The 25,039-nt window shown below is 54.4% G+C and overlaps 1 protein-coding gene across 22 annotated transcripts in view; it reads left to right on the top strand.

Moving 5' to 3' along the window:
* Nucleotides 1–22,144, top strand: part of ANK2 (ankyrin 2) — a 191,637-nt gene extending 169,493 nt beyond the window's left edge. For 14 of the 22 annotated variants that reach the window (XM_032684755.1, XM_032684754.1, XM_032684753.1 and 11 more), the window contains 5 exons: nt 7,307–7,390; nt 8,373–8,537; nt 9,164–9,346; nt 9,689–9,780; nt 19,882–22,144. In XM_032684755.1, coding sequence (XP_032540646.1) covers nt 7,307–7,390; nt 8,373–8,537; nt 9,164–9,346; nt 9,689–9,780; nt 19,882–20,065 — 708 coding nt within the window. In that variant the 3' untranslated portion in view covers nt 20,066–22,144. Of the gene's footprint in view, nt 1–6,770; nt 6,864–7,306; nt 7,391–8,372; nt 8,538–9,163; nt 9,347–9,688; nt 9,781–19,881 lie in introns of all 22 variants that reach the window. The other 8 variants (XM_032684749.1, XM_032684737.1, XM_032684736.1 and 5 more) reach the window with 1 other exon arrangement.
* Nucleotides 22,145–25,039: the final 2,895 nt, after the last annotated feature.

Here is a 25,039-nt window from a genome sequence, read left to right as displayed (position 1 = left end):
AAAGTAAAACAACAACTGACACCACTAGAAAGAAACACACCCCCTTAATTTATTTTCCCCTTTATGTTTTCATAGTGTTGCTATTTCCCAAGTCATTCTTTTTAGCCTCTCTTTGCCTTCTGACCTCTTCATTTAGACTTGTAATTCTCCCCTATGCAGGAGAGAGAATTCCAGCACTTGGTCTGGATACGCTGCCCTCTAATTAAAACTTTTCAGTCCTGCTGTCTGTGCTGCACTCTGGAACCTCCCAACAAGGAGGATCAGTAGGCTTTCATATATTTTTCTGTGTAATTAACACAGAAACCATGTGCAATATGCAGGAATTCCAGGGCTGGTGTAACGAGGCAGAAGCTGTAAGTACTGCTGGTACCACACTGTATTAGGGAGAGGTTCCAACATGCTGAAGCGTGAAAATGATGACACCATTGCAAGCTCAGCAAAACTGATATTTATTACCAAGAGGTGGCCAGCAAAACAAACAAATCCAAAAGGGAGGAAGGAGGAGAGAAATAAGCCCCCAGCAGGACCTCCCCAGTTACCCAGCTGTTGCCCATAAAGTTAGCTTACTGACCTAGCATACCTATAATTACCCATAGCAGAAGCTGCATCCTTGGAGAGTCAGTAAGTTCACAAAGTGGCAGGTGTCCCTGCCAAGAGGCAACATTGTCCTTGGTGTGAAGCTAGTTCCCTTCCAAGAAAGCACTGTCTGCTTTTATACAATTAACTGAGTGACCTCAGCCTAGGGAGGAGTGGTCATCACTGCCCAGCCAGAGGTTTTCAATCCCACCCCCCTTGGTTATGTAAGTCCGTCCCTTCAGCGCGTGCGTGAGAACTTCGGCAATCCCCTAACGCACGCGCAGTGCGCTTTGGGGGTCTTTTCTGATGGAGTCGGGGATCAAGCCTTCCTCGCCTCCTCTTCGATTTCTCCTTCAAATGCCCTTGGCAGGCAATGAACCAATAGTAGTAGAGCACCAATTAAAATAGTTTATAAGAAATTGTCCCTCCAAGGACGAATTCACTGTTTTATCAGTGACCTTGGAAGGGAGACTATAAACTACTACAGGTGGCTGGGGCCAAACACAGACCAAAAGTATCAGCATAAATTCACCTTGCTACATTCCACCGTGTGCTCTGTGGTTGGACCATGACACAGGTGAGTGACTCGAACAGCGTACTGATGAAGTGTCATCTCCAAAAATGTGAAACAACATAACAACTGAGTAACAGCAGAAGTACAGACAATATTCATTTTACAGTGGTCATTTACTTGCAGTCAGCAGTACTTGAGATAATCTTTTCCCAGTTGGCAGACCTAGTTTCCAAGTTTTGACCGATGAACAGGTGTGTCTGATTGTATGGGCCTGGACAACGCGATGAATCCCAGGAATTTCTGCAAAATATAAAGTCTACTACAACTGCACTTTGCATTTCAGAAACTTTATAATTTTTATAATTTGGATTTATCTTTTATAGTATGAAGTGGTTGACTGCCAGTCACACATTTATGGGCCCATTAGGCGCCATCACATGCAATGTATATGTGGAGTTTGATGCAGCACCAGTCAACATCCTGGTCTCACCAACCGCTCTCACAGAAAACTTGCACTCTCTGTACAGATTGCAGGCCTCATTGGGGACAAACCATCCTGCCTCAGTTTACCCCTGGCTGCAATCAATCCCCCTCCACCTCATAGAGTGATAGTATGGGTTATCTCTTGCCTCCATACTATAAAAGAATTTTATCCATCTTCATGTTAAATATACCATTAAATATGAAATAATTTCTACACTTAACTACAGTGTTAGCAGTTCATCACAATAAAATTGTAAGCATGATGCGAGCCAGAGCCCATAGGGAGGTCCACAAACATCAGTCCTTCATTTGGAGTCCTGCCAACCAGGTTTTCAACATAAGGCTTTTCTTCTGCGAGGCGCAGCACCTCACACATGGTTATTTCACAATCACATATATTCTTGTGTAGACTAGTAAGCCGAAAGGTTTCTGTCATATGCTGATTCCAAATAACTTTTGCCACCTGCTGTAACACTACTGGGATAAAACACATACAAATATGAGCACGGCAAAAGAATCAGTGTCTGATGTAGAATCCACAAACGACACCATTCTGCCTGATCTTCACAAACATCGCCGGTGTGACATGAACAGCGCAGAAACGGATCGTTCTATACAGTGATGACCATTAGGCCTCGGGATGTTACAAGTTCTATAGTTTTCCATTGTCTTCTTTCCTGCCTTAGTGACACATCTGGTCATCCCAGGAGGCAAAACCAAGCACAATTGCCGACACTCTGCACACAGCATCACATATTTCCTTCACATCCTGAAACCAGGGCTTAGCTCCAGCCTTTACCTTTAACCCTGCTGTCAGAACAACTTAGCAGCACACAGTTCAGGAATAGTATTCCAATTCTGATTGTTGCTTACCAGTAATACAAAACAAAGCATACAGCTTGTTGGTGCAACTCATCTAAGAAATATAGACCTTCTTCTCTCTGGAATAGTGGATCCAGGGATCCGTCAGGACACGAGACCTGCTATGCGAAAAAGAATAACCAATCCATTTTGTTATTCAAGATACCTGACCTGCACTGAATAGGCCAATGCAGGAGTAGTCATGGCTGTGGTAGCTGTATCCTCCCACAGCCCCTGGCCAAGCTCACTGAGAACCACAAATGACAAATAAGGATCACCAGAAAGGCATTGTTCATTACACGAATCACAACATCAGGTGTGGACAATAAGACACAAAAGAGACAGGTACACAATAACTGAGTCATTACACTACTTAACATCCGCTGGTCAGATTATGTGACCAATACATCTGTACTAGAGCAAGCAGCTGTCACTAGTATTGAGGCCATGTTACTGAGAACGCAGCTGCGATGGGCAGGGCATGTCTCAAGGATGAAGGACCACCGCTTCCCTAAGATCCTGCTCTATGGTGAACTTGCCACTGGCTGCCGCATGAGAGGAACCCCGAAGAAAAGATTCAAGGACTCCCTGAAACAACATCTCAGCCTTGGCCATATTGATCACCATAACTGGTCTACTCTGGCCTCAAATCGGGAGGCCTGGAGACACAGCATCTGTAACGCAGCTGTCTCCTTTGAGAACTCACGCAGGGTCACTCTCGAGGAAAAAAGGCAACGCAGAAAGAACCGTGTCTTGCAAAATACACCATCTAAGGAGTCTTTCTGCTGCGCCTTTTGCAATCGGATATGTCTGTCACGTATTGGCCTCATAAGCCACCAGCGTGCCTGCAGCAAATGTGGATAGTGCCTTCCCAAATCTTCGTTCGCGAAGCCTAGCCATGACATGACATGACACGATGACACTAGTTAGTAAAAGTTAGTAGACACAGCGAATTATATTTAGGATATATTTTCTTCCATGTGATATTCGGATTGGTCTTGTGCTGCTCAGCATTCACTGATCACTGTCCAGAATTCTTGCCGCTCATGATAAGGTTTCATCAAACACGCTGGAAGCCAGCAGGGTCCTGTGGGAGACAAAATAAAAACAACCCCCCCTTCTCATACTAACAAGTTGGTATCTACTTGGGGTGTCACATTGCCCCTCCTCGTTACAAAAGTATAGTTTTATCAAGTTAAGGTTTTGTTCTATTCTTGTTCTTTCTCTTATCTTGTTTTTATTTTCTTTACCTTGGTTTTAACAGTTATACTTTCAAGGAATCTGGCAGTGTTCTGAGTTTGTGAGGATTCTCAAGAACCATAAATCTTGAGAGACATTTCATTCTGTTGTTTGTGACTCCAGCTCACACATGCCCACCGCATGAACCTAAATTAACGTGACTTATCAATTTTATGCCAAACTTCCAAGAACCTAAACCCACCATGACTTTGAGGCTAGCAGCCACTGTCTGACTGCCTTCACCAGGGCCATAAACCCCCATATTCACTAACACCCTCAGGGGACAAAGTGTCATTGGCCCCAAGCAGGTTAATTCACAACATACGGAAGAGTCACAGCAACTGATTTTTCACAACCATGGTGAAAACAAAGCTCCTTGACTGCATCCCAAGCAGTGCTTCAGCTAATTCTCTATTTGACTTCTCTGTACAAAGCTTGCTCCTAAAAATCCAGCTTTTCTGGAAGACACAGTTGGGTCTGGAAGAGGCCCTGCTGCTCTGCGCCTTCAGAGGAGGAACCAGGTCCTGGGGGCTGTTGGCTTCCATAAACAATTTTCCCCTATTAAAGTTACCAAAACCAAAAGTTATCTCCCTGCTGCCTCAGCTGCTGCGACTGCAGCCCCTCTCTGCCTGGGGCAGGAGAAGGGAAAAGCAGCTAGGAGCTGCTTTACTCCTTTTTTTTTTCTCTTGACTCCTTATAGCTGCAGCTGCCAAATTCCTCGCCTTTGAAAGGGGGAGGAAAGCAGCTGAGAAAAGGGGGGGAAAAAAAAAAGAAAGTCAAGAAACTGCTTTTTGTGTCTCTTATTTTTTTTTTTTCTCTACCTGCTGCAGTTTGCTTGGTTCCTGTTAGCCCCCCTCACATGAACTCCCGGTAAACTCAGCTTAGAACACATCCCGGTGTGGCGCCAGGGGGAAAAATGCCTGCCCCGTCCTGGGCTTAGAACACATCCCAGTGTGGCCCCAGGGGAGAAAATGTCCATTCCCCCTGGGTCCCCGACTAGAACACATCCCGGTGTGGCCCTGGGGGGGGAAAATGCCTTTTCCCCCCTGGGTCCTGGAGTAGAACACATTCAGTGTGGCCCAACGGGGGAAAATGCCCATTCCTCTGCAGTCTCAGACTAGAACACATCCTGACGTGGCCCCATGGGGAAAATGCCTACTCCCCTTCCCTGGGTCCTGGGCTTAGAACGCGTCCTGGCATGGCCCCCCCCCACCGAGTCCTGGGCTTAGAACACCATCCCAGTGTGGCACCGGGGCAGAAAATGCTGGCTGTCCCTGTCATCCCCCCCCAGGTCCCAGGCTTAGAACACATCCTGGCGTGGCCCCAGGGGAGAAAATGTCCATTCCCCCTGGGTCCCGGACTAGAACACATCCCGGCGCGGCCCTGGGGGGGAAAAATGCTTTTCCGTCCTGGATCCTGGACTAGAACACATCCAGTGTGGCCCCGGGGGGGAAAATGCCCATTCCCCCCGGGGTCTCGGACTACACCGCATCCTGGTGTGGCCCTGGGGGAGAAAATGCTTGCCCCTGCTGGGTCGCCGACTAGAACACATCCCGGTGTGACCCCGGGGAAGAAAATGCTTGCCCCCCGTGTGTCCTGGACTAGAACACATTTGGTGTGGCCCCACAGGGGGGAAAATGCCCATTTCCCCTGGATCCCAGACTTCGCTACAGATAACACAGAGCCTGACACAGCGACCCCCACCCAAGGAAACCTCTTTCCCTGGAGGCCCCTGGGGCAGCAGCCTGGCACTGGACTTGACTCCTGTGCAATCCCTGAGTGAATATCAAAACTCCTGTGTCTGCCCGGGACACTTCGATGAAAGGGGTAACACTACAACCCCCATCCTGAAGTTTAACCACCACATCCTACACCTACACCTCCCTGACATGCTCACAACCACTAACACTTGACTCAGAAGGAGTCTTGTTGGACAGCAACCAGCCAACCGTGTCACTCCAAGCAGTGATTGGGCCCTTCTGATGTCTCTTCCCATAATATTCCATGGCATGGGATATTCCTTTGGCCTGTTCAAGCCAGCTGTCCTGGCTGTACTCCCTCCCAGCTTTCTTGTGAACCAGCTCCCTAGAAGAGCATGAGTTCTATCCCAGCCAAAACCAAGTGTATCGCAACAAAACCGTAGACAGAACATGAAGATCAACAGAAGCACAGGGAGTCAGCTATATCCGTAGCCTGCCACCCTAGCCCAATTTCCTACAAAAAACAGCAGTTCACAGGCTGTGCGTCCCACCTGTGAATTGTACTTTGTCCTTGGCAACGGTGTGTTTCGTGTTCAGTATGACATTCTCTTTACCAAAAAACGTGTTAGGGAGAGGTTCCAACATACTGAAGCTTGAAAACCATGATACGGTTGCAAGCTCAGCAAAACTGATGTTTATTACCAAGAGGTGGCCAGCAAAACAAACAAATCCAAAAGGGAGGAAGGAGGAGAGAAATAAGCCCCCAGCAGGACCTCCCCAGTTACCCAGCTGTTGCCCATAAAGTTAGCTTACTGACCTAGCATGCCTATAATTACCCATAGCAGAAGCTGCATCCTTGGAGAGTCAGTAAGTTCACAAAGTGGCAGGTGTCCCTGCCAAGAGGCAACATTGTCCTTGGTGTGAAGCTAGTTCCCTTCCAAGAAAGCACTGTCTGCTTTTATACAATTAACTGAGTGACCTCAGCCTAGGGAGGAGTGGTCATCACTGCCCAACCAGAGGTTTTCAGTCCCACTCCCCTTGGTTATGTAAGTCCATCCCTTCAGCGCGTGCGTGAGAACTTCGGCAATCCCCTCGCGCACGCGCAGTGCGCTTTGGGGGTCTTTTCTGATGGAGTCGGGGGTCGAGCCTTCCTCGCCTCCTCTTCGATTTCTCCTTCAAATGCCCTTGGCAGGCAATGAACCAATAGTAGAGCACCAATTAAAATAGTTTATAAGAAATTGTCCCTCCAAGGACGAATTCACTGTTTTATCAGTGACCTTGGAAGGGAGACTATAAACTACTACAGGTGGCTGGGGCCAAACACAGACCAAAAATATCAGCATAAATTCACCCTGGTACACACACCCAACAGAGCACTGCTTCCATGCTTCCCTTAGGAGTTAGCGGAGGAGTTGGGTGGGCTGGAGATGAGCTCGGATGAGGACGAGATGGTCACTACCAGGGTCGTTCGGCGCCGGGTGATTATTCAGGTACCGAGTGGTGAACAACTGCACGAGCCTGTGGTGCCTTAGGACCTGGAAACACGGCGAGAACCACTTAGCTGGAGTCACAGCTTGAGCTGGGACGCTCCCAAATAACGCATGGGCATTAGATAAGCTATTCTAATACTTGAGGATTACAGCAATACTGCTAACCCAACTCTAAACTCCAGTAGGCACCTTAGTAGGAGGAGGAAGATGACTCCTCAGCCCCATACACAATGCAGTCAACTAACATATTTTTGCCTGTCTGCTGTGGCGTAACATTTTGTTGCATGCCTTTCTAAGGATTTATTTGGAGAACAGATTTTTTTCTAACACTTTTCAATTTTTCCCCGCATTCTATAACCGATTAACCAATTTTAAAATTGCTCGTTTCAAGTGACCCACATGGAGGCCTCGCTTCACACACACCTTTGTTCTTTGTCATACAGGCTGATACTATGCCTGACATGCCACCAGAAACAGTCACAGAAGAGCAGTATACAGATGAACATGGCCACACAGTGGTAAAGAAGGTATTGTCAGTTCTGCCCCTTCCTACCTTTTTCGTGTCCTATAGAAGGCAGGATAAAACCATCTACATACACGCCAGGTTTTTTGCTGTGGAAGGGGCATAATTTGCAGAGTAGAGAGCGGAAGGAATGAGAATTTTTTTTCATGAGAGATACAAAGTTCAAAAAATTATTTTGCTTCTCAAGATCATTCTGTATTACAGTATATAACCTAAGAGGGACATATTTTGTTAATTTTCCCATGTAAAGCCAATAAAAATTCTGCATATACCCATGTCTTACAAGCAAGTTGTTTGGTTTTTTTTTAAAAAAGGTACCTGCTTGAATTCATGTTAGAATAAACCACCCCAGCCAAATATTCCTGGGTTTTGATGTACAGGAGTGAGCATGACTGTATTCTTATGGATGCCTTGGACGATGCCGTGTAGAGCTCTGGCTCATCCATAGAAAGATGCACACCCATCCTCCTGAGAAATTTCTCTCTTCTTGAGCCCTATTATTGTCTTCTGCTCCTCCTCCTTTGTGCCTCGACAGCTCGAGCACCAGATGAGTCTCTTCAGTGGGTTCATTTTAACTCACTAATTCAGCAGTGCTTAGTACCATGAATCTTATCTCTGAAGCCTTTTTGAAAACGCCAGTCTGAAAGCGTTTCTTAGTGGTTGCGCAGTCGTAAAGTGTGTTTTCTCTCTGAAATGCTGTAGTCACTGCTTCAGGGAGTCACTCCACTATCTCTATTGTGCCCACCTACAAAGTAGGTTCATGGAAGCTTTGCCATGTGGTGACCTAAGTAAGGCGACTGCATCGACTGGCGGTGTCACCACGGGTCCTTGTGAGCACTTGTGTAGAAGAGTAAAGGGTAAACCATCTGTGCAGGTTCTTTCATGTAGGAAAAGATGCCCTCTGAGTGGAAAATGCTGCACAGAGAACAAGGAGGAATACATTGCTGCTAATTCTTGTGGGACTAAGCTCCGTTTCATCCGCACAGGTCACTCGGAAGATCATCCGTCGGTACGTTTCTCCAGATGGCACAGAAAAAGAGGAAGTCCTAGTGCAAGGAGCACCACAAGCACCTGTCACCGTTGAAGAAGGAGATGGCTATTCCAAAGTTGTGAAACGGGTTGTGCTGAAGAGCGACAGCGAGCAGTCAGAGGTAGATGGTTCTTTCCTCGCAATCCTACGAAGCACCAGCACCCCAACAGGGAACTTAGTCACTGCATCTTATCATGCTCATTCTACAACCAGCTCTACAGCTAGATTAACTTACTGGCCTGTTCTTTGCTTGAAAAACACCTATGACTTTGATGCAAGCTGTTTTAGAGCCAGATAATTAAAAATAAATTAATAAAATAAAAATAAATTAATAAAATAAAAATAAATTAATAAATTAAAAATAAAAAATAATAAAAGCTGAGTGCTTTTCAGTCTGCCTTCTCCTGCCGTGCTTACACTGTGTGGCCCTGCAGACCTTTGGATATGGAAAACTCTTGGGACAGAGGGCCAGGAGCTGGGACCTAGAGCACATGCTTTTAGGAGTCCTGGGGTGAGATGTAGTGAATAACAAGCAGTGATTAGAAATGCAAAAAGTGTTGATGTTTTTTCTTGCCAGAATTCCTCATCAGAATTAATTCTCTAGGAGTAAGGTCACAAGCAAGCAGAGGCTTTTTTCTTTTGGGGCTGACCCTTAACAGAGCTACAATTTACTGTATGGAGCCAATAGGCGTGAAAGGGATCTTTTGCCAGAGCAAATCGTGCAGTATGGAACTCATCTCCTTCCAGGTGACCCTGTCGGAGCCTGCCGTCGTGCCTAGTGCCTCCAAATTCCAGTCGGAGCCAGTGGAAGGCCGGAAGGTCAGCAAAGTCATCAAGACCACCGTAGTGCACGGAGAGAGAACGGAGAAGCACCTGGGGGATGCCAGCTTAGCTTCCGATCTGCCGTCAGCCAAAGAGGACTTCGAAGAGGTACAAGTAACTTTTATAGAAGTATTAAAAGGAGTGTTGCAACATCTGAATCCAGTTTATTGTCCCTTTGAATAGCACACCTTAGAACTTAGACGAACAGAGAGATAAAATACATAAGTAGATAAAAGCTGTGTGGCATTAGATGAAATGTATGTTTGTGGGTTTTTTTTAATGTGAGGAAATAATAGCACATAAAAGCATTGAGGGGTGTTGGACGGGATGCAAATGGCAACCAGCTGTTTCTTTTAATTGCCTCGTTCCCACGAAGGTGGGAACAGGCATTATCTTCTGCTCCAAGTGTTTCAGTTTTGTTTTAATCCAAAGTATATGTTTCCCTTGGAGGCTCTGAGCTATACAGGTAACCACGTGAAATTCCAACTGCCTGCTTTAGTAGAGAAAGAAATCAGGAAAGAAGATGGATCGATAATTAAAAGGTTTGCCTTGGCAAGTCAACAAAGTGTTGCTGGAAAAAAATTAACAGATTCACAGTAAATGAGTGGATTTCAGTTGAGTGCCTGAAATGAAACACGCAGCAGCACATAAAGCCGGATTGTGACCAGTACTAAAGATAACTACTACACTGTCAGTGTGAGGGGCTGGAGTGTGTGGGAAGGGAAACTCACCTGGAAACAATGAGGGAATGAGAAGAAAGAGGAAAAGGCAAAAGTGAAAATCAATGGGTGGAATGAAGACATAAAAAACACCTGGGGATCGAGTGGGTGGGAAAGTTGGAGGGGTTTCTGATGGAGGGGGGAAGGGGATGGAACTTGCAGAGTGGGCGGGGGGTCCCCCAGCGGGGGAGACCGGACTGGACCGGACTGCGCCCCCGCAGGGGGGGACTGGGTAGGTAGGGCACGAGGAGTTGGGGGTCCAGCGGGGGCGCAGACCGGTCCAGTCCACTAGTCCTCCAGTGTGTAGTCCAGTGGACTGGACCGGACTGCGCCCCCGCAGGGGGGGACTGGGTAGGTAGGGCACGAGGAGTTGGGGTCCAGCGGGGGCGCAGACCGGTCCAGTCCACTAGTCCTCCAGTGTGTAGTCCAGTGGACTGGACCGGACTGCGCCCCCGCAGGGGGGGACTGGGTAGGTAGGGCACGAGGAGTTGGGGGTCCAGCGGGGGCGCAGACCGGTCCAGTCCACTAGTCCTCCAGTGTGTAGTCCAGTGGACTGGACCGGACTGCGCCCCCGCAGGGGGGGACTGGGTAGGTAGGGCACGAGGAGTTGGGGGTCCAGCGGGGGCGCAGACCGGTCCAGTCCACTAGTCCTCCAGTGTGTAGTCCAGTGGACTGGACCGGACTGCGCCCCCGCAGGGGGGGACTGGGTAGGTAGGGCACGAGGAGTTGGGGGTCCAGCGGGGGCGCAGACCGGTCCAGTCCACTAGTCCTCCAGTGTGTAGTCCAGTGGACTGGACCGGACTGCGCCCCCGCAGGGGGGGACTGGGTAGGTAGGGCACGAGGAGTTGGGGGTCCAGCGGGGGCGCAGACCGGTCCAGTCCACTAGTCCTCCAGTGTGTAGTCCAGTGGACTGGACCGGACTGCGCCCCGCAGGGGGGGACTGGGTAGGTAGGGCACGAGGAGTTGGGGGTCCAGCGGGGGCGCAGACCGGTCAGTCCACTAGTCCTCCAGTGTGTAGTCCAGTGGACTGGACCGGACTGCGCCCCCGCAGGGGGGGACTGGGTAGGTAGGGCACGAGGAGTTGGGGGTCCAGCGGGGGCGCAGACCGGTCCAGTCCACTAGTCCTCCAGTGTGTAGTCCAGTGGACTGGACCGGACTGCGCCCCCGCAGGGGGGACTGGGTAGGTAGGGCACGAGGAGTTGGGGGTCCAGCGGGGGCGCAGACCGGTCCAGTCCACTAGTCCTCCAGTGTGTAGTCCAGTGGACTGGACCGGACTGCGCCCCCGCAGGGGGGGACTGGGTAGGTAGGGCACGAGGAGTGGGGGTCCAGCGGGGGCGCAGACCGGTCCAGTCCACTAGTCCTCCAGTGTGTAGTCCAGTGGACTGGACCGGACTGCGCCCCCGCAGGGGGGGACTGGGTAGGTAGGGCACGAGGAGTTGGGGGTCCAGCGGGGGCGCAGACCGGTCCAGTCCACTAGTCCTCCAGTGTGTAGTCCAGTGGACTGGACCGGACTGCGCCCCCGCAGGGGGGGACTGGGTAGGTAGGGCACGAGGAGTTGGGGGTCCAGCGGGGGCGCAGACCGGTCCAGTCCACTAGTCCTCCAGTGTGTAGTCCAGTGGACTGGACCGGACTGCGCCCCCGCAGGGGGGGACTGGGTAGGTAGGGCACGAGGAGTTGGGGGTCCAGCGGGGGCGCAGACCGGTCCAGTCCACTAGTCCTCCAGTGTGTAGTCCAGTGGACTGGACCGGACTGCGCCCCCGCAGGGGGGGACTGGGTAGGTAGGGCACGAGGAGTTGGGGGTCCAGCGGGGGCGCAGACCGGTCCAGTCCACTAGTCCTCCAGTGTGTAGTCCAGTGGACTGGACCGGACTGCGCCCCCGCAGGGGGGGACTGGGTAGGTAGGGCACGAGGAGTTGGGGGTCCAGCGGGGGCGCAGACCGGTCCAGTCCACTAGTCCTCCAGTGTGTAGTCCAGTGGACTGGACCGGACTGCGCCCCCGCAGGGGGGGACTGGGTAGGTAGGGCACGAGGAGTTGGGGGTCCAGCGGGGGCGCAGACCGGTCCAGTCCACTAGTCCTCCAGTGTGTAGTCCAGTGGACTGGACCGGACTGCGCCCCCGCAGGGGGGGACTGGGTAGGTAGGGCACGAGGAGTTGGGGGTCCAGCGGGGGCGCAGACCGGTCCAGTCCACTAGTCCTCCAGTGTGTAGTCCAGTGGACTGGACCGGACTGCGCCCCCGCAGGGGGGGACTGGGTAGGTAGGGCACGAGGAGTTGGGGGTCCAGCGGGGGCGCAGACCGGTCCAGTCCACTAGTCCTCCAGTGTGTAGTCCAGTGGACTGGACCGGACTGCGCCCCCGCAGGGGGGGACTGGGTAGGTAGGGCACGAGGAGTTGGGGGTCCAGCGGGGGCGCAGACCGGTCCAGTCCACTAGTCCTCCAGTGTGTAGTCCAGTGGACTGGACCGGACTGCGCCCCCGCAGGGGGGGACTGGGTAGGTAGGGCACGAGGAGTTGGGGGTCCAGCGGGGGCGCAGACCGGTCCAGTCCACTAGTCCTCCAGTGTGTAGTCCAGTGGACTGGACCGGACTGCGCCCCCGCAGGGGGGGACTGGGTAGGTAGGGCACGAGGAGTTGGGGGTCCAGCGGGGGCGCAGACCGGTCCAGTCCACTAGTCCTCCAGTGTGTAGTCCAGTGGACTGGACCGGACTGCGCCCCCGCAGGGGGGGACTGGGTAGGTAGGGCACGAGGAGTTGGGGGTCCAGCGGGGGCGCAGACCGGTCCAGTCCACTAGTCCTCCAGTGTGTAGTCCAGTGGACTGGACCGGACTGCGCCCCCGCAGGGGGGGACTGGGTAGGTAGGGCACGAGGAGTTGGGGGTCCAGCGGGGGCGCAGACCGGTCCAGTCCACTAGTCCTCCAGTGTGTAGTCCAGTGGACTGGACCGGACTGCGCCCCCGCAGGGGGGGACTGGGTAGGTAGGGCACGAGGAGTTGGGGGTCCAGCGGGGGCGCAGACCGGTCCAGTCCACTAGTCCTCCAGTGTGTAGTCCAGTGGACTGGACCGGACTGCGCCCCCGCAGGGGGGACTGGGTAGGTAGGGCACGAGGAGTTGGGGGTCCAGCGGGGGCGCAGACCGGTCCAGTCCACTAGTCCTCCAGTGTGTAGTCCAGTGGACTGGACCGGACTGCGCCCCCGCAGGGGGGGACTGGGTAGGTAGGGCACGAGGAGTTGGGGGTCCAGCGGGGGCGCAGACCGGTCCAGTCCACTAGTCCTCCAGTGTGTAGTCCAGTGGACTGGACCGGACTGCGCCCCCGCAGGGGGGGACTGGGTAGGTAGGGCACGAGGAGTTGGGGGTCCAGCGGGGGCGCAGACCGGTCCAGTCCACTAGTCCTCCAGTGTGTAGTCCAGTGGACTGGACCGGACTGCGCCCCCGCAGGGGGGGACTGGGTAGGTAGGGCACGAGGAGTTGGGGGTCCAGCGGGGGCGCAGACCGGTCCAGTCCACTAGTCCTCCAGTGTGTAGTCCAGTGGACTGGACCGGACTGCGCCCCCGCAGGGGGGGACTGGGTAGGTAGGGCACGAGGAGTTGGGGGTCCAGCGGGGGCGCAGACCGGTCCAGTCCACTAGTCCTCCAGTGTGTAGTCCAGTGGACTGGACCGGACTGCGCCCCCGCAGGGGGGGACTGGGTAGGTAGGGCACGAGGAGTTGGGGGTCCAGCGGGGGCGCAGACCGGTCCAGTCCACTAGTCCTCCAGTGTGTAGTCCAGTGGACTGGACCGGACTGCGCCCCCGCAGGGGGGGACTGGGTAGGTAGGGCACGAGGAGTTGGGGGTCCAGCGGGGGCGCAGACCGGTCCAGTCCACTAGTCCTCCAGTGTGTAGTCCAGTGGACTGGACCGGACTGCGCCCCCGCAGGGGGGGACTGGGTAGGTAGGGCACGAGGAGTTGGGGGTCCAGCGGGGGCGCAGACCGGTCCAGTCCACTAGTCCTCCAGTGTGTAGTCCAGTGGACTGGACCGGACTGCGCCCCCGCAGGGGGGGACTGGGTAGGTAGGGCACGAGGAGTTGGGGGTCCAGCGGGGGCGCAGACCGGTCCAGTCCACTAGTCCTCCAGTGTGTAGTCCAGTGGACTGGACCGGACTGCGCCCCCGCAGGGGGGGACTGGGTAGGTAGGGCACGAGGAGTTGGGGGTCCAGCGGGGGCGCAGACCGGTCCAGTCCACTAGTCCTCCAGTGTGTAGTCCAGTGGACTGGACCGGACTGCGCCCCCGCAGGGGGGGACTGGGTAGGTAGGGCACGAGGAGTTGGGGGTCCAGCGGGGGCGCAGACCGGTCCAGTCCACTAGTCCTCCAGTGTGTAGTCCAGTGGACTGGACCGGACTGCGCCCCCGCAGGGGGGGACTGGGTAGGTAGGGCACGAGGAGTTGGGGGTCCAGCGGGGGCGCAGACCGGTCCAGTCCACTAGTCCTCCAGTGTGTAGTCCAGTGGACTGGACCGGACTGCGCCCCCGCAGGGGGGGACTGGGTAGGTAGGGCACGAGGAGTTGGGGGTCCAGCGGGGGCGCAGACCGGTCCAGTCCACTAGTCCTCCAGTGTGTAGTCCAGTGGACTGGACCGGACTGCGCCCCCGCAGGGGGGGACTGGGTAGGTAGGGCACGAGGAGTTGGGGGTCCAGCGGGGGCGCAGACCGGTCCAGTCCACTAGTCCTCCAGTGTGTAGTCCAGTGGACTGGACCGGACTGCGCCCCCGCAGGGGGGGACTGGGTAGGTAGGGCACGAGGAGTTGGGGGTCCAGCGGGGGCGCAGACCGGTCCAGTCCACTAGTCCTCCAGTGTGTAGTCCAGTGGACTGGACCGGACTGCGCCCCCGCAGGGGGGGACTGGGTAGGTAGGGCACGAGGAGTTGGGGGTCCAGCGGGGGCGCAGACCGGTCCAGTCCACTAGTCCTCCAGTGTGTAGTCCAGTGGACTGGACCGGACTGCGCCCCCGCAGGGGGGGACTGGGTAGGTAGGGCACGAGGAGTTGGGGGTCCAGCGGGGGCGCAGACCGGTCCAGTCCACTAGTCCTCCAGTGTGTAGTCCAGTGGACTGGACCGGACTGCGCCCCCGCAGGGGGGGACTGGGTAGGTAGGGCACGAGGAGTTGGGGGTCCAGCGGGGGCGCAGACCGGTCCAGTCCACTAGTCCTCCAGTGTGTAGTCCAGTGGACTGGACCGGACTGCGCCCCCGCAGGGGGGGACTGGGTAGGTAGGGCACGAGGAGTTGGGGGTCCAGCGGGGGCGCAGACCGGTCCAGTCCACTAGTCCTCCAGTGTGTAGTCCAGTGGACTGGACCGGACTGCGCCCCCGCAGGGGGGGACTGGGTAGGTAGGGCACGAGGAGTTGGGGGTCCAGCGGGGGCGCAGACCGGTCCAGTCCACTAGTCCTCCAGTGTGTAGTCCAGTGGACTGGACCGGACTGCGCCCCCGCAGGGGGGGACTGGGTAGGTAGGGCACGAGGAGTTGGGGGTCCAGCGGGGGCGCAGACCGGTCCAGTCCACTAGTCCTCCAGTGTGTAGTCCAGTGGACTGGACCGGACTGCGCCCCCGCAGGGGGGGACTGGGTAGGTAGGGCACGAGGAGTTGGGGGTCCAGCGGGGGCGCAGACCGGTCCAGTCCACTAGTCCTCCAGTGTGTAGTCCAGTGGACTGGACCGGACTGCGCCCCCGCAGGGGGGGACTGGGTAGGTAGGGCACGAGGAGTTGGGGGTCCAGCGGGGGCGCAGACCGGTCCAGTCCACTAGTCCTCCAGTGTGTAGTCCAGTGGACTGGACCGGACTGCGCCCCCGCAGGGGGGGACTGGGTAGGTAGGGCACGAGGAGTTGGGGGTCCAGCGGGGGCGCAGACCGGTCCAGTCCACTAGTCCTCCAGTGTGTAGTCCAGTGGACTGGACCGGACTGCGCCCCCGCAGGGGGGGACTGGGTAGGTAGGGCACGAGGAGTTGGGGGTCCAGCGGGGGCGCAGACCGGTCCAGTCCACTAGTCCTCCAGTGTGTAGTCCAGTGGACTGGACCGGACTGCGCCCCCGCAGGGGGGGACTGGGTAGGTAGGGCACGAGGAGTTGGGGGTCCAGCGGGGGCGCAGACCGGTCCAGTCCACTAGTCCTCCAGTGTGTAGTCCAGTGGACTGGACCGGACTGCGCCCCCGCAGGGGGGGACTGGGTAGGTAGGGCACGAGGAGTTGGGGGTCCAGCGGGGGCGCAGACCGGTCCAGTCCACTAGTCCTCCAGTGTGTAGTCCAGTGGACTGGACCGGACTGCGCCCCCGCAGGGGGGGACTGGGTAGGTAGGGCACGAGGAGTTGGGGGTCCAGCGGGGGCGCAGACCGGTCCAGTCCACTAGTCCTCCAGTGTGTAGTCCAGTGGACTGGACCGGACTGCGCCCCCGCAGGGGGGGACTGGGTAGGTAGGGCACGAGGAGTTGGGGGTCCAGCGGGGGCGCAGACCGGTCCAGTCCACTAGTCCTCCAGTGTGTAGTCCAGTGGACTGGACCGGACTGCGCCCCCGCAGGGGGGGACTGGGTAGGTAGGGCACGAGGAGTTGGGGGTCCAGCGGGGGCGCAGACCGGTCCAGTCCACTAGTCCTCCAGTGTGTAGTCCAGTGGACTGGACCGGACTGCGCCCCCGCAGGGGGGGACTGGGTAGGTAGGGCACGAGGAGTTGGGGGTCCAGCGGGGGCGCAGACCGGTCCAGTCCACTAGTCCTCCAGTGTGTAGTCCAGTGGACTGGACCGGACTGCGCCCCCGCAGGGGGGGACTGGGTAGGTAGGGCACGAGGAGTTGGGGGTCCAGCGGGGGCGCAGACCGGTCCAGTCCACTAGTCCTCCAGTGTGTAGTCCAGTGGACTGGACCGGACTGCGCCCCCGCAGGGGGGGACTGGGTAGGTAGGGCACGAGGAGTTGGGGGTCCAGCGGGGGCGCAGACCGGTCCAGTCCACTAGTCCTCCAGTGTGTAGTCCAGTGGACTGGACCGGACTGCGCCCCCGCAGGGGGGGACTGGGTAGGTAGGGCACGAGGAGTTGGGGGTCCAGCGGGGGCGCAGACCGGTCCAGTCCACTAGTCCTCCAGTGTGTAGTCCAGTGGACTGGACCGGACTGCGCCCCCGCAGGGGGGGACTGGGTAGGTAGGGCACGAGGAGTTGGGGGTCCAGCGGGGGCGCAGACCGGTCCAGTCCACTAGTCCTCCAGTGTGTAGTCCAGTGGACTGGACCGGACTGCGCCCCCGCAGGGGGGGGACTGGGTAGGTAGGGCACGAGGAGTTGGGGGTCCAGCGGGGGCGCAGACCGGTCCAGTCCACTAGTCCTCCAGTGTGTAGTCCAGTGGACTGGACCGGACTGCGCCCCCGCAGGGGGGGACTGGGTAGGTAGGGCACGAGGAGTTCGGGGTCCAGCGGGGGCGCAGACCGGTCCAGTCCACTAGTCCTCCAGTGTGTAGTCCAGTGGACTGGACCGGACTGCGCCCCCGCAGGGGGGGACTGGGTAGGTAGGGCACGAGGAGTTCGGGGTCCAGCGGGGGCGCAGACCGGTCCAGTCCACTAGTCCTCCAGTGTGTAGTCCAGTGGACTGGACCGGACTGCGCCCCCGCAGGGGGGGACTGGGTAGGTAGGGCACGAGGAGTTCGGGGTCCAGCGGGGGCGCAGACCGGTCCAGTCCACTAGTCCTCCAGTGTGTAGTCCAGTGGACTGGACCGGACTGCGCCCCCGCAGGGGGGGACTGGGTAGGTAGGGCACGAGGAGTTCGGGGTCCAGCGGGGGCGCAGACCGGTCCAGTCCACTAGTCCTCCAGTGTGTAGTCCAGTGGACTGGACCGGACTGCGCCCCCGCAGGGGGGGACTGGGTAGGTAGGGCACGAGGAGTTCGGGGTCCAGCGGGGGCGCAGACCGGTCCAGTCCACTAGTCCTCCAGTGTGTAGTCCAGTGGACTGGACCGGACTGCGCCCCCGCAGGGGGGGACTGGGTAGGTAGGGCACGAGGAGTTCGGGGTCCAGCGGGGGCGCAGACCGGTCCAGTCCACTAGTCCTCCAGTGTGTAGTCCAGTGGACTGGACCGGACTGCGCCCCCGCAGGGGGGGACTGGGTAGGTAGGGCACGAGGAGTTCGGGGTCCAGCGGGGGCGCAGACCGGTCCAGTCCACTAGTCCTCCAGTGTGTAGTCCAGTGGACTGGACCGGACTGCGCCCCCGCAGGGGGGGACTGGGTAGGTAGGGCACGAGGAGTTCGGGGTCCAGCGGGGCGCAGACCGGTCCAGTCCACTAGTCCTCCAGTGTGTAGTCCAGTGGACTGGACCGGACTGCGCCCCCGCAGGGGGGGACTGGGTAGGTAGGGCACGAGGAGTTCGGGGTCCAGCGGGGGCGCAGACCGGTCCAGTCCACTAGTCCTCCAGTGTGTAGTCCAGTGGACTGGACCGGACTGCGCCCCCGCAGGGGGGGACTGGGTAGGTAGGGCACGAGGAGTTCGGGGTCCAGCGGGGGCGCAGACCGGTCCAGTCCACTAGTCCTCCAGTGTGTAGTCCAGTGGACTGGACCGGACTGCGCCCCCGCAGGGGGGGACTGGGTAGGTAGGGCACGAGGAGTTCGGGGTCCAGCGGGGGCGCAGACCGGTCCAGTCCACTAGTCCTCCAGTGTGTAGTCCAGTGGACTGGACCGGACTGCGCCCCCGCAGGGGGGGACTGGGTAGGTAGGGCACGAGGAGTTCGGGGTCCAGCGGGGGCGCAGACCGGTCCAGTCCACTAGTCCTCCAGTGTGTAGTCCAGTGGACTGGACCGGACTGCGCCCCCGCAGGGGGGGACTGGGTAGGTAGGGCACGAGGAGTTCGGGGTCCAGCGGGGGCGCAGACCGGTCCAGTCCACTAGTCCTCCAGTGTGTAGTCCAGTGGACTGGACCGGACTGCGCCCCCGCAGGGGGGGACTGGGTAGGTAGGGCACGAGGAGTTCGGGGTCCAGCGGGGGCGCAGACCGGTCCAGTCCACTAGTCCTCCAGTGTGTAGTCCAGTGGACTGGACCGGACTGCGCCCCCGCAGGGGGGGACTGGGTAGGTAGGGCACGAGGAGTTCGGGGTCCAGCGGGGGCGCAGACCGGTCCAGTCCACTAGTCCTCCAGTGTGTAGTCCAGTGGACTGGACCGGACTGCGCCCCCGCAGGGGGGGACTGGGTAGGTAGGGCACGAGGAGTTCGGGGTCCAGCGGGGGCGCAGACCGGTCCAGTCCACTAGTCCTCCAGTGTGTAGTCCAGTGGACTGGACCGGACTGCGCCCCCGCAGGGGGGGACTGGGTAGGTAGGGCACGAGGAGTTCGGGGTCCAGCGGGGGCGCAGACCGGTCCAGTCCACTAGTCCTCCAGTGTGTAGTCCAGTGGACTGGACCGGACTGCGCCCCCGCAGGGGGGGACTGGGTAGGTAGGGCACGAGGAGTTCGGGGTGCGGTACGTTCAAACCCCACTGCCCATTTCCCTGCTCTTCTGAAAAGGAGTTAAGTTTAATAGGAATAAACCACACAGACACCATGCTGAGTTTATTGATTTCCTCTAAAAATATCGCCACATTTGTGTTTTATGAAGAACTTTATTGATGCGACCTGTATCAGGCACTACGAATTTTATTGTCTCTGTCAGTGTTCCCCCCTGTACCATTCGGGTGCTGATGTACAGGGAGATGTTAATGATCTAAGGGCTAGTGTTTCGGCGGTGTGGCAGTGCTGCTCCTCTCTAATATTTTCAGTTGCTCTTTGCATGTTTGTTTGTTGTAGCATGTTGATCCAGTAATCCCAGCCCTTACCTTTGCCCTCGAGTGTCATTTCTCAGAGTTGACATGATGTGCCTTGCATCTAGCATGTGTCACCCTTCCTCAGCAGCTGAAGAAGGAAATTGCTGCACATCTGCAGGATCTATGGTCTTTTTAAGTCACAACTCTGCTTTTTTGTTGTCGTAGGACAACCCTAAGTAAAGCCAGCACTCAGAAGAGGACCGTGATGAAGGATCGCTGTGGCAAACGTGTTCACATAGAAGAGCTGGAAGACATCCCAGAAGCGCTCCCCAGGGATGACCTCCAGCACGACCTCCAGCAGCTTCTTCGGCACTTCTGCCAAGACGACTGGAAACAGGAGGCCAAGTGACAAGCTGCTGCTCACTCCCGTCCCCCCCCAGCTCCACGTCGCCCTCCTTCCCGTGCGCTGCCGTCACCTTCCCTGGGGAGTTGACGTCATGACCGACGCTATCGCCCCGGTCACTGCCCTTTCTCCTCGTGCAGCTGCAGTGAATTCAGTTCTTACCCACCTTAAAATCCATTTTGTGTTTTTCTTCTTTTGTACCCTGTAAGCTAATTTGTGACCAAAGATAGCATCCTTCAGGCAGGAGGATTTCTCCCCCGCCACGCCTCCTCCTTGGCGGTGCCGCCGCTTCTCGCTGTCCCTTCGCTCCGGCGCTCCTCGAGCCGACTTCATCCACAGGCCTCTTCCAGTGACTATGTACAAGGGAGTGCACATGTAAACTGTAAATAGACAGAGTATTTGGACTTACCAGACTGCAGGAAACACGCTGCCCGTGGCTCCCGTCGCCCGGTGACGCTGCGGAACGGCGACGGATTGTGCGACGTTGTCCCGGTCGACTGCAAAACACACAGGGACCGAGGAGGAAGCGCCGCGCAGCTACCGAGTCCTAAGACTTACGGTTTAGGGATCTCTTGTAGTTAAAGGCTCTAAGAGTCAGGTTAAAAACCTGGAAACCCAGCTGTTCGCATGAGTAACAGCTGCCTGTGGCCATTAATACTGTTAAGACCTTCTGACAGCCGTTGAAAGATTTCCAGAAGGAAAATCCAAGAAATAATACCCCGTTAGGTAACAGAGTCGCTCCCAGCTATAGCTATGGCACATCCCCATGCAGTGTTACAGCCTATTAGATCCGGACCTGGGGCAGGGCGTATTAAACAATTCCAACTCCGGTAGTTTCCCGTTTCCGTCACCGCTTAGCCGACCTCACCGACAGACCGGTGGTACTTCCTGCTGGCCACTGCACTGTAGATAACTGCGGGAAAAAGACTTACCCACTATACAGGGAGAATAACTAACTCACCGTGTTTTATCGAGATTGCCTCTTAGCTGAGCCGTGCATGTGGCATTCCAAGGTCAGAACCAAACCCTCCTAAAACCATGTCAGCTTCTCCGCCCTCTTAGCACTGAGCGAGCAGTTTTTATCTTCCGATCGAGCGTTTTTTAAAGAACAAGTGCTCACAATCCTCGGCAGCCAGTTTCTGTTCATATTTTGTTATGTAACTATATATAATATATATATTTCTAAACCGACCCTCTGAAAAACCACGATAGCATGTCTGCACTTTTATTTTCCGAAAAGGGAACATAGGGATCTGAAGCTTTGGGTGTTCTATACCTTAATATTTAATGGAGGGAGCTCCGTAGGGTTTTAGCATCACACACGTACACACAAACACACTGACTTAATGTTTTTAAACAGCTGTTAATTCATTTTTTTAATAGTAGATGTGACACCAGAGTAAAACCGACCCTCTCCTCTAGGAGTAATCCTTTGTCCCAGCTTATCTGGCCTTCTGCAGTTATAGGGTTCTTTGTTTTTTTAACGACTCACTCAGTGCTCAGAACAAGGGCACTTCCTCATTAAGGTAATGATGCCAAAAGCATGGAAACATCTCTGTAGTTCTGGCTTCCTGCGGGCAGAACCACGTGAGGTGCCGTGCTGACACTTTTTTGGGCAGGCAAGAAAAAATTAAAAAAAAAAATAAAAATAAAAAGCTAAAAGAAAAAAAGTGTTTTGGCAGCCAAACCGACTGAGACCCGTGATGACACATCTCACAGCGCATCGTGGCTTCCCCGCCGTCCGAGACGGCGCGGGAGGGTCTTCGAGGATGGGGCTCTCAAGAAATGCATTTCTGTTGTGTTATTTGCGGTGCAGATGATGTTCTGTGTAACAACATAATGGTTATTCACCTCTTATTTTGATTTTTTGCTGTGTTATCGGAGAACTTGAATACTGTGAGAAGAAGTGAATTTTAAGTTGACGAATCAGCATCTTGTTCCCATGGTGATAACACTAATTGAATATATCTATGAGGGCATGTATTAGTTAAAAATTAAAAAGATACAACACTAACAATACATAGCTGCAATGTGTACAATGGCTGATTTAACTAAATAAAAATGTACAAGTGTTAAATGTAGAAATGGTGGCTCACTCGCTTTTACTGCCGGCACAGCAGAATGAGGGAAGTGCAACTCCTCTGTACCCAGCTCCCTTCAAGACATATTTAATTCTGCATTCAGCACTGTTGATAGGTTCTAAGTCAGATAAAATTTTTATTAAGAGTAGTTGTTATTAATTTCTCAAAGGGGATCTAGCCTTGTTTTCTAGTTATTTTATTGGGCTGGAAACAGCAGAGGTTCCTTCAAATGTGCTACGGTCATTGTCTTTTCCAGTGCCCACTACCAACAGTTTCTTGCCAGAAGAAAGACAGGGAAGAAAAATATAGGGTGAAATCCTGTCACATCTTACACTCACACCACACACAGAAAATACTGGGAAGAGGTCTGCTGCCAGTTTAAGTTTATTCCATATAAACCCAGAGCCTGGGACGCAGGGCACCAAGCCACCACTCCCTTGTCACAGACGCAGCGAGACCTGTCAAGGTGAGGACTTGAACCAAAAGCTACCAACTATTTCCTCCTACTCTTCTTTTTCCCATCAGAGAGTCCAACAATCCAACAAGAAATCCAGCTCAAAACCCTACACAGCAACCAAACAACGCCCCCTCAAGAACTTGCACCCCCCTGCACCACACTACCATCACACAGTGGCCTGAGGACAAATGGAAAATAACAGATGGGAATAATAGGGAATAACTCAATGCTGCTCAGTTTGAGCCACACTATCAGCACTTCCAAATACAAACACTATTTTGCTGAAAGACTTGGCCAGTTCTGCAAAATACCTAAAGTAAACACCTTTTCTGAAGTCACATGCGTTTATTTTTTAGCAAACAAGTGATTAAATCCAGGGACTAACGCTGTGCTTTTCACGGCCTCATAAGTGGCAGCAACAATTCAGGAACTAAAGTCGCTCTTTCCTTCCACCTTGAAAAACCAAACCCTTTATTTCTGCATATAAATAAATATCCTCCCATTCTAAAACTGAGGGGGTTTATTAAAAAAAGTTAGTTAGTTACATCATCAAGCTTTTATTAGTCTGACTGTAAAGCAGCTCAAAAGTGAGTTTTATGAGCACAGTTTCTGCTCCCTCCTGCCTCTATTCCCCAGCTAACCATGAAAGAGGGTTGGGCTCTATGACCAGCAGAGCTGATCAGTGAGTTTTAACCATCTCTGATGATCCTGGCAGTGGCTGCCACCAAAGGGAGCCACATGCCACCTGTGAGAGCTGTCTCCTTCCGTGGATTACCCCTAATGGTAACCTCTCCAGTGTGTCACTCCACATACTTTTAGTGTCCAGTGATAGTTTTAGTTTACATTCCATAAAACTACAACTGGTGGAGCACCCTGGCAGGACCTGTGGGCACTTCCTGAATGATGCTGGATTCGCAACACACAATTAAGTGGGCCAGAAGACACAGAGAGCCTGACTTTCCATCTGACAACTCATCCCATACATGGGCAGTCACTCAAGTTGTAGGTACAAGCTGTGTACTCCCCACATTACAGCCTGGAACTTCAGGCCTATGATAGTGGGCAACTTCCAAATTTAATGTATTTCCCTGAGGAAAAAAAAATTCAAACTGCTTCCCCTGCACCTTTACCTTAACCTGGCTATGAACCCTGCAACTGCTGCAAGCTCTTGGCGTGGGAAGCAGCATTTCAGAACAGCCTGGAGCTACAACAGTTGTCAGGTCTCAGAATATCTGGTAAAGAGGTCACTGGTGGCGATTTTTGTCTGTGTAGCATCAGTGCCACGAAGAGCAGCCTGTATCCTCAGTTTTTGCCATCTTTTTCAGTCCCCTGCACAGAGACGGTTTGTCTTCCAAGGCCTAACCCTCTTCCCAGGTCTCTATCAGAGAGCAATTAAACATCTAGGAGCTTATCATGGATATATTGCTCTAATTTGGTCTCTACAGGTAAAGGAGTAAGGTGAGCTATGGCAGAACCTGTTTCTGATGCACTGTAAGGATATGAGGAGTAACACTCATTCCACATACACACTGCATGGATATTTAGACCCAGGACTGAATCCAGAACTCAATTCTTTGGCTGGTTAAATAACCCCAAACAAGGATGTGCAGCACCACAACCATCCTCAAACAGGAAACCCACTTACACTGCCACAGCCCTGGACCCTTTTGTCTCACTGAGCAGACACAACATTTACAGGTCACTGAATGTCTAATAAGGGTTTTTACTTACTTCAAGAACCAACTGACTCCCTTGTCCCCCTGCTTGTCAGATCCACTCCATCAAATCTACACCCTTTTTGCTCAAACTTAAGCTTTTTTTAATAAATCTGACACCAGCTTTGTCCATTGACTAAATCATTACCATGATGCCCAACATCGTTCTTGCTGAGCTTAAGGCCAAAGCTGAGCTCCCCTGTTATCTTACTCCCTTAAAACTAAATTAAATTAATTAAAAAAGACCAAATAAACACACAAATATCTCAATCCAATTCATTAACTCGTGTTCCCTCTTGGTTCTTTGTATTCCAGCACGTGGCTGACCATGAGGATTATCTCTTTGCCATGCTATAGTTTCAGCTCTGTGTGCTTAAGTCAACATGACTCCACAGGAGCTGTCAGAATAATGGGATTAAATCTGAAAAAAGTGGCTGTGAAAGCAGGGCTACAAGTCTGTCTGAACTCCCATTCTGCCTGTGACACCCTCCCGCTTTATGAACCCCAAAAGAAAGTCTCAGTTACATCACTGCCTTCAACATTAACTGGAGCTGGAGAGAGGACATGAGAAAACATTGGAGACAGCCCATTCTGTTTCCAGGCTCACAGAAACAAATGCTACAACTGCATAGTCCCCTCTGGCTTTACTCAGTGACTTGTTGGCAAGACAGTCAAATAATTTTCCAGCCCCTCATCCCAGGTACACAGAACACAGGTTGCTCCCAGT

Source organism: Chiroxiphia lanceolata, chromosome 4, assembly GCF_009829145.1.
Source record: "Chiroxiphia lanceolata isolate bChiLan1 chromosome 4, bChiLan1.pri, whole genome shotgun sequence".
In the NCBI taxonomy this organism is placed as follows: Eukaryota; Metazoa; Chordata; class Aves; order Passeriformes; family Pipridae; genus Chiroxiphia; species Chiroxiphia lanceolata.
The sequence above is the reverse complement of the archived record's forward strand: the minus strand, read 5'-3'. Positions and strand labels throughout refer to the sequence as shown.